The 14,773-nt window shown below is 40.5% G+C and overlaps 2 protein-coding genes across 10 annotated transcripts in view; both read left to right on the plus strand.

Annotated features, from left to right (window-relative positions):
• Positions 1 to 14,773, plus strand: part of LOC145434058 (uncharacterized) — a 148,710-nt gene that overhangs the window by 47,515 nt on the left and 86,422 nt on the right. The window lies entirely within an intron of this gene.
• LOC145434132 (N-acetyllactosaminide beta-1,6-N-acetylglucosaminyl-transferase-like) lies at positions 1,683 to 12,034 on the plus strand. Of its 2 annotated transcripts, none has more exons than XM_080311436.1 (5): positions 1,683 to 2,067; positions 6,499 to 6,856; positions 7,882 to 8,006; positions 8,327 to 8,655; positions 11,523 to 12,034. In XM_080311436.1, the coding sequence occupies exons 1-5, from the start codon at positions 1,709 to 1,711 to the stop codon at positions 11,759 to 11,761; spliced, it is 1,410 nt and encodes a 469-aa protein (XP_080167562.1). In that variant the 5' UTR covers positions 1,683 to 1,708; the 3' UTR covers positions 11,762 to 12,034. The 2 variants fall into 2 exon arrangements, with proteins under 2 accessions (XP_080167562.1, XP_080167571.1); XM_080311445.1 differs by lacking the exon at positions 11,523 to 12,034 and adding an exon at positions 10,288 to 10,942.

Here is a 14,773-nt window from a genome sequence, read left to right on the forward strand (position 1 = left end):
GATTTTCGGCACTATCGAATCAAAGGCGCGGCGTTTCAAGACACGACTCCGTATTAAATAAATGCAGCTACAGAATTCGCTACCAATTTCGCTACAAAAATTCATTTTGTTGCTGTTTATAACTAGTATACAGCTAATATTTGCACAAGAAAAGTAACTGTTACAGGGTGATTTGACTAAATATGACACGAAACTTGCGGGTCTGCGGGGATCCGGGAGATCAAAAGCAGGTCCGCATAGACGAAAAAGTTGATAACCACTGATAACCATTTGTCCTGGAAACTCTCAACTAAGTGTGGACTTTTTTACCCGCCAGGAATCTGATATTCATTTCACAGACTTATTTTATTACTAATGCTTAGAGTTTTATAATTACGTCATAATTGCGTAAATACTTTCCGAAAAACATATTGTATGGGCCTACGGACGATGACCACCAGTTATAGCCGACGTATGCGATATGGGATGGCTGGAACTAGGGATGGTGTGAAGCTCTGAAAGGTTCAGGTTCGTGTGAACGCGAACCTTTCTGAAAGGTTCTGTGTGAACGCAAACTTGAACCTTATGACGTCATATAACGTCATATTGAGAACTACAACCCTACATTTCAGTAAAGTGATAGCCGAGATTTATGTACACCATACCTAGCGACGACTCAGGCCACATCATTCCGCAATGCTGGAGTACATATTGCAGTTTTAAACGTCGCTAAATGTATCAACTGGCGTAATTAAATCATATAATAATCCCATAAAATCAATATCTTCCGTCGCTTTGTCAACAATGTCGACGAGGGAATATAAACATACGCCTTAATGGTCTAGGGCAGACCGGATAATGTATCCGACATCTGAGTATCGCTGCGTTGATATTGAGCAAAGTGTAAAACGGATTTCTACACTTGCGACCGATATTACCCCATTAACAAGCAGTAGCCAACACCCCACGGATTTGGTTTTATGGTACAATGAACATATAAAATCAAGATTGACCCGGTACGCCTACTAGAATTTTTCACATCAGACAACGATATCAACTTCATTGGTTGGTTGAATAAGCATCATTCGCTGACTATAGCTACATGTAGTATATTTGGCTCTTAATGCAGTGTGGTTGCGAGTCAAGTTCACAGCAGAGAGTCCCTAAATATTCTAGCATACTTTTGTAACAAAGCTCGTAAAGTTTTTGAGATTGTCAAGGTGCATGCTCGTTTAGTCCTCATTTATCATGCTGCCAGCGTCATGCATATAGTTTCCCGCAGTCCAAATGCAATAAATTTCAATCAAAGATGTAATAATGAAGTGAAAATTGTAATATAAGAAAAAGGTTCACAGTGCGAACCTACCAACGTTCGTTTGTGAACGTGAACCTTTAAATATCTGAGGTTTACACACATAACGTGAACGTGAACCTCACGTTCACTATAGATAACTAACCTACGTAGGTTAGTTATCTATATACGTTCACATAATGCCTTGTTGGAACCATCGAAATAGTCGGTTCAACAGCTATAGTACGTAGAGATTTCGTCAAAGAAGCTATATATTTGTCCTATATATTCAATTGTTCATGTCAATCCACTGTGACGTCACAATTGAACACTCGTGACGCCAAGGCTTGAAAAAACATGTTTTAAACATGGGCCTTGTTTTAATTATGTTTGTTTTAAATTGGTTTTTGTTTTAAATGCAACCCTAATGGATGAGATATGGTAAAATGTACCTTGAAGAGGCTCGTCGGTGTGACGATTATTGCAGTATGTGCGATGTCAGGATTAATAGCTCGCTACGAAATACTAGTCCGTGGGCGGCAAATCCTGCCAACTTGTCGTTTCCTACAACAATCCGGTATAAGCCCATCATCGGCCGCTGCGTTGGCAAAAGTTGAAACCAGGAAAAGACGAGGCTGGGATGACTCTACGGTAACCGAGCCTTGTAGAGCTGTGTTGAATGGGAATATCAGTCGAATCAACGAAGTTGCGAAAAATGGCGATTTTCCATGGCGTGAAAGCGTTGAGGATGCAGAGATCTCAATGATGGCGAAAGACTGCGAATTATTGAAACGAAGGTATGTTATAAATGTTATAATTTCTGCCGCAACTGTAGCTATATTCGTACTCGACTGTTTCAGTCGATACGAATGGATTTTATGATCAATACTCTATACCAGTGGTTCCCAAACTTTTTCGGTGGCAGGGCCAAATATAAAATTTCAGAGTACGGTCGGGGCCGCACGAATACCAGGGCAATGAAAGGTACCCAAAATCGTCACCAAAATATGAAAATTGGCATTGTTCCGATCATTTGCTTGACGCCATTGGCCATTGTGTTGCCGCGCTCCCGTTGTTCAGAACAATCAACCTTTGCTGGCTATTTCGGAGTAGTTTTATTGCCCTGGCGAGATTTTGATTCGTATTTTTGGAATCAGTGCGACACATTGCTTTTGATAAACACCGACATATCAAATTATTCGGCCGCTTGGGTCGCGAGCTATAGGACTACCAATTATGCTGCTTTTTGTCGGCTAAGTAGTACGCATCTCGGCGTATTCAATCGTGAGTCACTTGTTGCACATCTATCCGTAAATTAGGTATCAATACCCAGGGCCGTAATAGCAGCCCCCTAAAACGTTGCTCTTGGGCCCCCCATGGGGTGATAAACCGAACTTCGAAGCCCCGCAGACCCCCCTCAGGCTAGATGGCTGTTTATCACTATTTATCATCTAAATGGGGTGCCCGTTTCAGGCAGCTTCTCTCGACTAATCACGTGAAGCGCGAAAAAATTCTATAATTTATGATTGAATCGGTCAATATAATCAGGAATTGCATATATATTGGTGTCAATTTTTATCCTCTCTCTGCTCACGTAGTCAGATTGACCGGTTGAGCCGAGTGAGTTGTGTTTGAAAAGGTAGGACCACTAAATAATAATTAAACATCTTCGGGCGTATACCCGTTAGCAGGAACGAAACAGCACTTCGTCAGGCCCCACAAAACACTTAGGTCTTGAACTCCCATAGGGTGATACACCGACCCCCGTCCCGTTGCTTGCTTCTGCCACGAAATCAGGATCACCGTTAAGTGAGCTAGCGTGGAACGCGAAAATTTTCGATAATCCAAAATAAAATAGGTCAATAAGATCGAAAATTTCATATATATTGCTATCAATTACTTGTCCTCTCTGCTCACGTAATCAGATTTACCGGTAGAGCTGAGTGAGGGGTCTTAGAAACTGTAGGGCCCGTAAAAAATAATTAAATATATTTGGACGGGCGGACCTGTTGGTACGACTTCGTTACATGATGTTATTTCGTGACCTCCAGTCTGCTATATCAAAAAATATAGAATCGCCAAACGTACTGAGCTAAAAGATGCACACGATTCCAAATTGGTATTTCTTCAGTGGCATATAATTCTTCCCTGCGGGATGGCAGCCTATTTGTCTCGTGAGGTTCAGATTGCCAAGACAGGAACATTTGGCGCCGGTCATGTAGGCGCCTATGGTCAATTATACCTATACGTATTTTGTTTATACATAACGAAGTTATTGGTCAGCATAAGGGCAGTCCTTTTCGGTCAAGGTTTTCTCGCTGCCGATCGTTCTGGCACACTTCTTGGAGTCGCATGTTGCATGGCCTCAAAATTTATATGTATTCGTGCGTCGTGGCGCGGTAATGACCAACGCCGATATGGTCACTTCTACAAATCTTGCGTATTTTATCTTGGTCGAAGAGTACCCAATATATTAAGGTACTTGAAAACTTGAAATCGAGCCTGGCGCGAATTTTTTTTGAAAAAGTTGCATAAAATTTCATAAAATACTCTATAATTTATGCTAATTCACTGAATAATTTTGGGCCCCCTTGGAGCTCGCTCCCCCCAATTGGGGGGCTTGTAGTGCGGCAGTTACGGCCCTGTCAATACCTATATCTATACCTATATATATAGGTACTGCTCGTTCAACTGGAAAGTTAGGGCACATTGCATTGAAACAGCAGTGACGTAATCTTAGCAGTCTATTCACAAATTTCCTGCAATCCTAATTGAAAACTCCAGACTCCAAGCCAAACAAGAGTATTTTATAAATATAATTTTTTTTTCATAAATCGATTTCTCAATATTTTTGTGGGGGCCGCAAGACGGCTAGCTTGGGACCGTATGCGGCCCTCGGGGCCGCGGTTGGGAATCACTGCTCTATACCGTCGGTTATACGATATTGTTTGACATGTAAGGCTGGGTGGAATCGACTACTGTGGGACTCGGTGCTGTATGGATTTTCAGGCTTCGAGTCGAGTATTCGAGTTCAGCTCTTTATGGAGCCCCAAAAGCGTGGTTAATTTGGAACGTTAAATATCTACCTTTTACGCGATCGCCACTAATATAAAGACTGTTTTAGTTATGTTTGAACAATATCTGTGGTCTTGCGCAATTATAGCTTGTATTTTGAATTTCCGTGCAACATCTGTGCAAACATTTGTGCAACTTGAATTGATAATGTAGCAATTCTACATGCATCGTGTTACACTCTTATCGGACGAAATCTACAACTCCGCATAGCTTTATGTCTAACTTCAAATTAAAGAATTGGGGTCAGGATTTCTACATGTGCTGGCAGCGATTTTCCCACTATAACCGAGTCTGAAAAAAGTTGAAACGATTTGTTAAAACTAATATGATCCCCCCAAACTTGGTTGTCACAAGAACGTTGTGTCATTGGACGCATGCAGGTATGTAAGACATAGCCACATATATTTTCATATTGAGAATATTCATATTAATAATATCATTAAATACTTGTATGAATGACTCATCTCGGATCGAAACGTGCTACTTAATCACGTTAAAATGCGGCAAATGCGCATTGTAACAGCAAAGAGTCGTGGTCCGCCCCTGCATCCACAAAGTACCATAAATAGGTGTAATATAAATTGGTACGTGACTGTCACGCTATCGTTGCTTGTCGTCAACAATGCAGAATGGATTACATTCCTATTTTCCGCAGTTCAGACAATATCTTTAAGTATGATGTTTGTTGTATGTGAGGGACAATTATTTAGGATTATGGAACCGTCCGTGACGGTACATAGGGGGTCCGCGAAGAACCACTGCTCTATATTATTTATGATCGATCATTATGAATAAAGTTACGTTCACTGGTTTATCGCGTGTTGACTTTGTACGCACGATTCTGCGTTGTCAAAAAAAAACATGCTGTGATGTCTCAAGAATCTCATTTCATGTAGCCAGTCTCGGGAGTTTTGACAGTTTCTTCACTTTGGCAATATTACATTCTATTTGTCCACGATTATGAACCATTCATTATATGGAAAAAACTAGGGATGGTGTGAACGTGAGGTTCACGTTCGCGTTCTGTGTGTGAACCTCGGAAATTTAGAGGTTCGCGTTCACAACAGAACCTTGGTAGGTTCTGCACTGTGAACCTTTTTGGTAAATTGTAATTTGCACTTCATTATAAGATCTTTGGTTCAAATTTATTGCATTTCAACTGCGGGTCACTCTATGCATGGCGCTGGTATAGCATAAAGAATCAACACTAAACGAGCATGCACCTTGACAACCTTTAAAGTTTTACTTGCTTTTTTGTTACCAAAAATTTCTCGAAATATCCAGCTTTCCATTCGTGAATATTTAGTGACTCTCTGCTGTGAGCTTGACCCGCAATCACACAACATCACGAGCGATATACGCAGTCAGCGAATGATGCTTATTCAACCAATCAATGACATTGATATCGTTTTCTGATGTAAAAAATCGAGCGGGCGTACGGGGTCAATCTCGACTTCATATCTTTACTGTATCATTAAAACCAAATCCGTGCGATTAAGGTGCTGGCTACAGCTATATAACTTGTTGTTTATGGTATCGGTAGCGACTATAGAAACCCGTTTTACACTCTGCTCAATATCAATGTAGCAATACTCAGACTCCGAACACATTGTCCGGTCTGGCTAAGACCATTAAGGCGTAAGCTTATATTCCCTGGTAAGTCCTCGTCGAAATTGTCGGCAAAGCGACGGAATGTATTGATTTTATGAGATTATTGTATCCTTTGATAATCGCGGTTGATACATTTAGCGACGTTTAAAACGCCAATATGTACTTCAGCAATGCGACATTATGTGGCCCGAGTCTTCGCTAGGTATCGTGTACGTTAATATAGGCTATCACTTCATTGAAAGATAGGGTTGGAATTAGCAATATGACGTCACGAGGTTCACGTTCGTGTTCACACAGAACCTTTCAAAAAGGTTCGCGTTCACACGAACCCGAACCTTTCAGAGGTTCACACCATCCCTAGAAAAAACTAATACATGTATAGCCTCCTTGGTAGATCTGTGGGTGCAAGGCAGGCATGCGGTTGTACAATCAAATTCATGCGACTAGTGAATACACTGAAATAGGCCTACGTAGATAAACAACCGATGGAAATCTCTTCCCAGCCCTATAATGCACGATTAATATTTCGAATCACGTGACAGGTATAGATTCCCTCCATACTTTTCGCCAAACGTATCTACGGAAGAGATGGAGTTTCCCATCGCGTACTCAATCCTCGCTCACAAAAACGCCAATCAAATTTTGATGCTGCTCAGCGCCATTTACCGGGACCATAATATCCATTGCCTACATATGGATGCGAAAACAAGTCAAGAGACGTACGAAGCCGTGCTACATGCGACTACGTGCTTTCCAAATGTCTTCCTCTCCACTGTTCGGATAAATGTGCGATACGCTCACGTGTCAAGATTGCTAGCAGACATCGCTTGCATGAAAGATTTACTGGCCGTACCGAAACAGATATATAATTGGAAATATCTCATCAACCTTTGCTCTCAGGTAGGCGAAACTAACATAAGAGACAATGATTTTTTGATTAGGGTTCTCATTCGATACACAAGTATAATTTAACGGGACCTGGCGTTTCAATTTATATCTGTTATGTGTGAGTGTATGAATGAATGTATAACTGACAAACATCGCCGAGCTGTCCTTCCTGTCCTGGAGTTTCAGACATATCATTACTAATACTAAATGTGGGAAATGATAAAGAGTGCAGTTAGAGCTTGTGCGCCGTGGCATTAATCATATATACGAGTCAGAAATTCAAATAGAGTGGATACAGCTGAACACGAATTGTACCTCTTATGTCGAAATGCTGAGATATGTTAGTAGGAGAGGTCAGCTATATGCGAAGAAAAATATTTACGCGGCGTATAAATGTTCTGTGAAATTGATGCGAGGGATAATTCCTGATGAAATATGTGACAGTATCAAATATGTAACAGGCAATCAGATTTGATAATTGTTCAATTCCAGTTACGTGCAATCTACGATGTCTTGAGCGCATTCGGGCGGAATGATATTATGTTACTTTAGACAATTTTATAGTCGTCGTGTAAAAAAACGAAGTCATTGACGCAAACCTTTAACGTGATAACCGCTATCTTCTTTGACGTATAGCTAATTCTAAATATCCAACTTCCCACCAATTCCAACTTTCCGACATGTACGAACCATGTCTCTCGATATTATGATGCAGCAGTGTTCGTCGAGAAGACAGCAATGCCCAAGTGCAATTTTACTACATTTATGCTCTAGTATAAGCATAGCAATTATTTCTACACCTTTCAATTGCTTGTATAATGACTGTGACCAGTCGATCGGTCGTGCAATGCATTTGTACTCAGGTTAACATCGAGCTAACGTGATGTTGATAATTGCCAGGTTCAGGCTGGTTTCACGTTAGAAAACGAGAACGATGGATACATTAACACACCTTTGATAAACTGCCAAAGATGACGAAATTAGTGCGTCGACAAATCAAAGCTAGATGTGCGACCACATAACGCATATTTACACAGGACTTTCCTACTCGAACAAATTTGGAAATCGTACGCCAGCTCAAAGAATTTCGCGGGTTCAACAGTATCGGTGGATATTCCGAAATCAATGACGAGACGAAGAAACGTACGCAATACGTTTGGAAGTGAGATTTGTCTGATAAGATTTTTGTAAATGGATGACGTTGCATCATTGTTTCGTAAACTTATAGTAACTTTGCGATAGATTTATATTCAGTATATTTAAATGTATATAAATAGTTACTTCGTTGTACACAAGTTGATGTTTGAGATTAAATAAACGTATTAAGGCAATGAATGTTTTAATCAATGTAATCTGGAAATTCTATACCACGTACCCGGCTATCACAGATTGATTGAAATCTTATCACAAAACTGTGATGATGCGCGATGTACAATAATCTTGCGATCATAGAAAATCAAAAAATATTTTGCTACTTTGCAGATTATCAAATTTAACGCGGAATGGCGTGACGGAACAACGCCCAGTCTGGACAAATGAAGTTCATACCGCTCCTCCATTCAATATGATTGTGGTGAAATGCCTGGCGTATAACTTCTACACGAGGGAATTCCTGCAGTGGGCACTCATAGACAGCGAAGTCGGGCCTGCGTTATTGGAATGGAGCAAATATACCTACAGTCCTGACGAACACTTTTGGTTGATGCTGCATAGATATCCAGGTGCCTCCGGTGGATCCGAGCCTGCGACAGGATACCAAATAGCGAGGAAAATACTGTGGGGATATGGCAACAGAAAGACATCGTGTCATGGTGGGCTGACTAGTTAGGTAATACTCTTCTGGTGTTGTTTACTTTTTAAACCACAGTTACACATCTTTGTCAACGGGTGGGATGCCGGTCATAAAAATTCGTGAAAGTTATATACAACATGGGTGTCTTTTGGAAAATATCTCCTAGATATCAATTACAATCATTATTCATCGGTAGGGCGATTTTTCCTGACCTAAAAAACGGAAGATTTTGACTTGAAAAAAATCAAAATCTGACATGTTTTCACGTTAACAATCTTATCTTTCTTACCAAATTTGACTTAGCGTATGCACACAAGGTGTTTCCCCACATAATGTTAAAATTTCACTACTTTTCCCACATAATATCAGAATTGTACTGCTTATCTTCATTTCTGGTTGAAACTGTCTACCCTTACGAAGTAGTTTGGCCCTTTTTGCCTCAAAACTGTCAAATTTTTACATGAAAAATCTTTATTTTAACGAAATCTGACGATATGAAGAATTCCAGTAGTTACATGACGTATGATTGTAGAAATAGTTTAAATAAATTGTGTAGTACAACGAAAGATACTTTCCTACATTCTCGGGTAAAAAATGTCTGTCCTTACCAAGTAGCTTGCCAAGAACGCAGGAAGAACGTGCAACAGCAGCAGTAGTTGGTTGACAACACTGAAGTGGTGCGTAGTGGTTGCTTCATTCTGACAACATCACATTTTCATCATTGGCTTGATATAAGGAACATACAATGCCTTGCTTCATTTAGGATATAGCGGTACTTTGACCGTAACATTATGTCCACCTATTTTTTTCATTTATTTGTTTCACCGTTTATGATTCGCAATGAACAGACAATGGGCCGTCTACAATTGTAGGGCTGTAGGCCTATGAAGTTGGCTACAAGCTGTAAGATGTCAAATGATCAGTTCACCAACAGTGCAAAATCTACAATACAAACGAAATGCAGGTTGCAAAAAAGTTTTTACCTAGTAAACAATTTTGACATCTTCTGACCCAACGCCACAGTTTTGACCTAATTTTGACTCTTTTTGACATGTCAAAAAAAATCGCCCTGGTCATCGGTGAACATGATGACGTCAAACAGCCGTACTAATTATCACACATCCAATTACTTGCTATATAGTAAAGCTATTGAGAAAACCGATGGATCCTCTTGTAAATCTGAAAAAATAATAATAATATTAACAATCAGCAATGTAATATAGCTTCATTGTGATTTTATAGGTCATGGCACATTGTTGAATTTTTATATCGTACTTTATGTGAGCATTTAAAATCTATTGATGTTTCATATTTTTGTTTTCGCAAACAGTAATAATCCTGTTACGTCTATCGTATTTGGGTGCAGATTTTGCTGCGAACAATCCAGCAGACCTGAAGCGGGGATGTCGGGCCACTTAAGCTCTCGACCTTGATAGATATAATCATAAACCGAGTCGAATGACTATACTTGAGTCATACAAGATAGCCTACATAGAGTTCGAATTAGGGTCCACAATCTCAAGTGGTTTGAGAGAAGACTTCTCGGTTATACATTTAGATACCGGGTTCGCCAAGTTCCATCACTGCTTGTATCGTTGTCAGCGCAAGTGGGCATGATATTTTCGTTAAGGGAAATTAACTTTCATCACAGTGCATCAATTAAAACATTGGCATCAAGGCAATCCAATTCAAGTCCGTAATCAGAGACAAGATGAAGCCTTATATTGTCGATAATGTCCTTAACCGAGGAGGATTGGATGAAAGTATACTATTAGGATTTTGTTTTATATAATATATACTGTTATACACGTACAAAACATAAATATAATATCCCTCGCTCTGTAACCTTTTTTCATAATGGCCCCTTTGAAAGTTTAGAAAATTGACGCCCTCCTTATGTTTTCAACTTTCAGCTATCCTGTTTGCATTGAGCAGGGCCGTACCCAAGTCAGAAGGCTCCGAGTCACAAGTCAATCTCACTTATAGTTTTGACTCAAGTCAAGTCGAGTAATTTACAAATCACCACTGAGTCAAGTCCGAGTGCAAGTCAGCAAGCAGAGGGTCGAGTCCGATTCATGGTAGTATGACTCAAGTCCGAGTCGAAATCATTGTATTGGCTGCTCAGTTCAAGTTTTAAGTCTTGTGAAACCCGTATTTTATAACTCTACTTGGTGATATCGGATGGTTCGAAATTCTAATTTTCCCCACTTTTAGTGGTTTCTGGTCGCATTTTCAAGTACCAGTACCAATAGACGAAATCCCAATAGTGTCGTAACATTACTATTCTTCAAAATTTCAATGAATTGTCGGTATTGGCCATCTGAGTCTCGGGTCATATGACTTGTTTCGAGTCATGCGCAACGACTCCAGTCCAAGTCCAGTCAATTCACAGATTGAGTCGAGTCGAGTCGAGTCGAGTCAATTCCGTATTTTGAGAAAATGACTCGAGTCGAGTCATGACTCGAATCATTACTACCCTGGCATTGATTGATTTGTTAAAACTGTTCAATATAGAACGCCTTGCTGCCTGCACATCAAGTTAAGCCAAGACTATGATAACTTTCCGCATACTTCTTTATTTTAGCAAGGATGACCATTGCGCAAATTTTAAAATAATGGTAATAATAATGATAAAACTGAGAAAGTAAACTGATGATCGAGAAGTAGCCTATTGCTGTAAAAGCATTTCTACTAAAATTTTTGGTTATAATGTAGTAGACTTTGAGGTGATGAATATTTCCATGCATACCTGAAAACGCCCAATATCCCTGCTATACTGTATATGTATTTTAATGTATATATAGTCGTATTGATGATAAATGTGTACGTTCATGTATAATACCCTGCTTATCATGACTGATACCGTTGTTCGCAAATGCTCTTCAGGGGAATGGAGGCATGGGATATGCGTTCTGGGAGCGGAAGATGTTCACCGGGCGATCCCAACGAGGGACTTGTTCATAAATAAATTCGATGTGGCGTTGGACAGTACCGGGCCAATATGTATAAGGCAAATGCTTGACGAAAGGGCCTATATTCCGAAAGAAGAACGAAGCATTGGAAATGAAGACAAATTGCCAGACATTCCGCCCCAATCATTCTTTAAGACGTCGCGAGTAACTTGAAATATGATCAGCTTTCCTTGAGATTTGGCTTAGACTTTCAAAGTCTTCCTTCCCAAAAACTTTCAAACGCACTGAGACCTGAGACCCGGTTTAAACTGCCAAGAAGCGTTCTTGTCGTTATGCTGCATCCACAGTGTCATGGAGAACAAAGATTTTTGTTAGCTAACGCTCTACTGGCGAGGACACGTAGCGTATCAGATAATAGTGCATCTTCCTGATGGCTTACATGAATTGTGATTGTTATGGCGTTATGTTGTGCTTCCGTTGACTCAAGGTCTGTGTCTATATTCCGTAGTCCTGATAGTATAGCTGAGTTTCTATTAGGTTCTAGAAACACCTGGCTTGGCATAGATTCCAATTATTGCATAGATTCTAATTAGTTAGCATAACAATATATGACGGTACAAAGCCCGAAATAACTAGCAGAAAATCTCCGTGACTAAACTGGAATTCCTTAAAATACCATTCACGATGTCTCGGTAATCCCATTTCCTCAGTGATGAAATGGTGATGGCGATCTTTTCCGTCACTCTAATGAGACAGTCAGTTAAACGGCATCAGTGTGTGCCTAGAAAACACAATATGTCTGTCACTCAGACGATTGGAAAGATACATTTAAATGAGTTGTCAGTCAATTCATTTGCTAGTTGAGGAGCTCCCTATCCCAACGTGGGGTCAGCAAATAGTTACCTGTGCTTGTAAGTAATTTGTGCCTACTTCTACTATACTTGCTCAATTGCTCAATATTTACTACTGCGGAAGCATCGATATAGACTTTATTAAACATGGATTATGCGGATCTGGTGACTCGAAAGAGCCTAGCTAAAACTCCAATACTACGGTAGGTATGGGCAGGGGGTCTCAACCTGGGGGGCGCGGGAGGCTCTCAGGGGGGGGGGGGCGAGAAATTGTTGTCAATTTTGTCAATGACTGTATAAATTTTGACTAAACGTGTTTCACAACCATTCTGAAGATACGATTATTGAAGATTAAACTTAATTCGTATTCTAGAAAGCTTGCCAAACTCAAACTCCAGCAGTCGCGCTCAACGGAGTATAGGCTGACTTCAACTTCATTTGAGCAAATTTTTTATATTCTTTGAAGATTTAGTGAAATTCCTACGTGCAAGTCATTCATTACTTTATAGCTTTGGCAGTAGCCTAAATCTCGGTGCGCTAGGTAGCTGCTGTTATAGCTGGCGAACTGCACATGTGTTTCACAACCATTCTGGAATAACGATTGTTGGAGATTAAATTTAATTCGTATTCTAGAAATCTTGCCAAACTCAAACTCCAGCAGTCGCGCGCAACGGAGTATAGTCTGACTTCAACTTCATTTGGGCCAATTTTTGATATTCTTTGAAGATTTAGAGCAATTCCTACGTGCAAGTCATTCATTACTTTATAGCTTTGGCAGTAGCCAAAATCTCGGTCCGCTAGGTAGCTGCTGTTATAGCTGGCGAACTGCACTGCACAAGACAGACTTATATGCAATGTAGGTATCCGGTTTCGCCCTCAATTTGGCTATAAATCAACACAATTTAATTCATTTCAAAAACTGATCAAATTTAGCATGGCAGGACAGAACGACGCCGTGCTCTTTGTAGTCACTACCAGCATCAGGATTATTCTCAGTGCAACCTACCTTGAAATGAATGGATGTCCTTTTCAATGTTTTTTTGTTATTTTCAAACAAGTTTGGGGAGGTTTGTCAGCAATGTAAAAGACTAAACAACTGGATTGCGGATTCAAAACTGGCGTAAGATATACCTTATGTATACTATTAGATCAGGGGTGAGCAGCCCGTACGGCCGCATTCGGCCGTAGAAGGGAATTTGTGCGACCGTCGACGCCTAATTCTGTTGGTATGTGTTGGCAGCCGTAGACATGCAAATTGCATCACTCCCGAATTTTCGAGAGATTTTATTTAATCTTGAAATTTTCTTCGCGCTCCGCGCAATTCAAAAGACTTCATTTTTCGATTTTAATGCAGTAGCGCCCTTCTTAATTGGAGCAGGAATGGGAATCCTCAAGAAATAACAATTCATTCGCGGCTCTGAAAAATGTTCGCGCTTGGCGCGACAATATGCACTCCCAGCAACTATTCATAACATTGCCACTCGCGATTTCTGTGCGTAGGCTACAATAGGCCGTTGTGAAAAATAGAATAGTCCGGAGTTCACCGGGAATGGATATGGACAGATTACCATAGGTTTTTTGCGTCCAGATCGTTCATTGCGGCTATGCCCTGGAATGCGGCCTTAGGCTACATAAGTAATCGAAATGCGGCCATGATTAGCAGGAAGGTTTCCCACCTCTATATTAGATGATGTGCTCTTTACGACATGACGATAAATGTAAGGGGAGTCAGGGGGGGCGCGATTTTTTTGACCATCGCCAAGGGGATCGCGTGTCAAAAAAGGTTGAGAAGCGCTGGGTATAGGTAATTTAAATTGTTTTTCGGTAACTTGGATTTTTATCAAGTGAGTACCTGAATCTCGTGGGATTTTTGCTCCGTACGCCTTTTACGCAGTTTCCTTTGGAGAAAGAAATATGAAGGTTAAAAGACTCAAACGTTACCGGCCGACAAATTATCGATTGATCCCCGCCAAACGCACTCGCACCTTTATTCGTCTTGGCAGGTACCACAAGCAGTGGCTCTAGAATAGGATCAAAACTGGGTTTGGTGGTCTGAAGCTTTGGCCAGAGCATGAGGAAGCACACCTAATTTTCCAAGTGCACTGGTGAAATACAAGTTGTTAGGCAGAGTGGATTTCTCGTCCAAGCGCAATGAAGATAATTGCTCATTTGTCTACCCCTACCAGCATGAAGCGCTTGTATAAAGAATAAGGATACTCGATCTCAGGTGATTCACGCAAATAAATTTATTATATTTCATGAATTGTATCTTATGGTTGCAAACGATTAAAAGTAAGTTTCTCTCTAAAGCCGGCCTGGGCAAAGTGCGGCCCGCGAAGCTATTCTGTGCGGCCAGCGAGAGGTTGCTTCAAAT

This window comes from Botryllus schlosseri, chromosome 1 (assembly GCF_051294905.1).
Source record: "Botryllus schlosseri isolate E-star chromosome 1, Bs_hap1, whole genome shotgun sequence".
NCBI classification, from domain to species: Eukaryota; Metazoa; Chordata; class Ascidiacea; order Stolidobranchia; family Styelidae; genus Botryllus; species Botryllus schlosseri.

Excerpts from the sequence above, each read along its gene's own strand:
- LOC145434132 (XM_080311436.1), top strand. The coding sequence starts at position 1,709 with ATGGTAAAATGTACCTTGAAGAGGCTCGTCGGTGTGACGATTATTGCA. Across the intron at positions 6,857-7,881 it reads TCATCAACCTTTGCTCTCAG|GACTTTCCTACTCGAACAAA; the intron begins GTAGGCGAAACT and ends ATATTTACACAG. Across the intron at positions 8,007-8,326 it reads CGTACGCAATACGTTTGGAA|ATTATCAAATTTAACGCGGA; the intron begins GTGAGATTTGTC and ends GCTACTTTGCAG.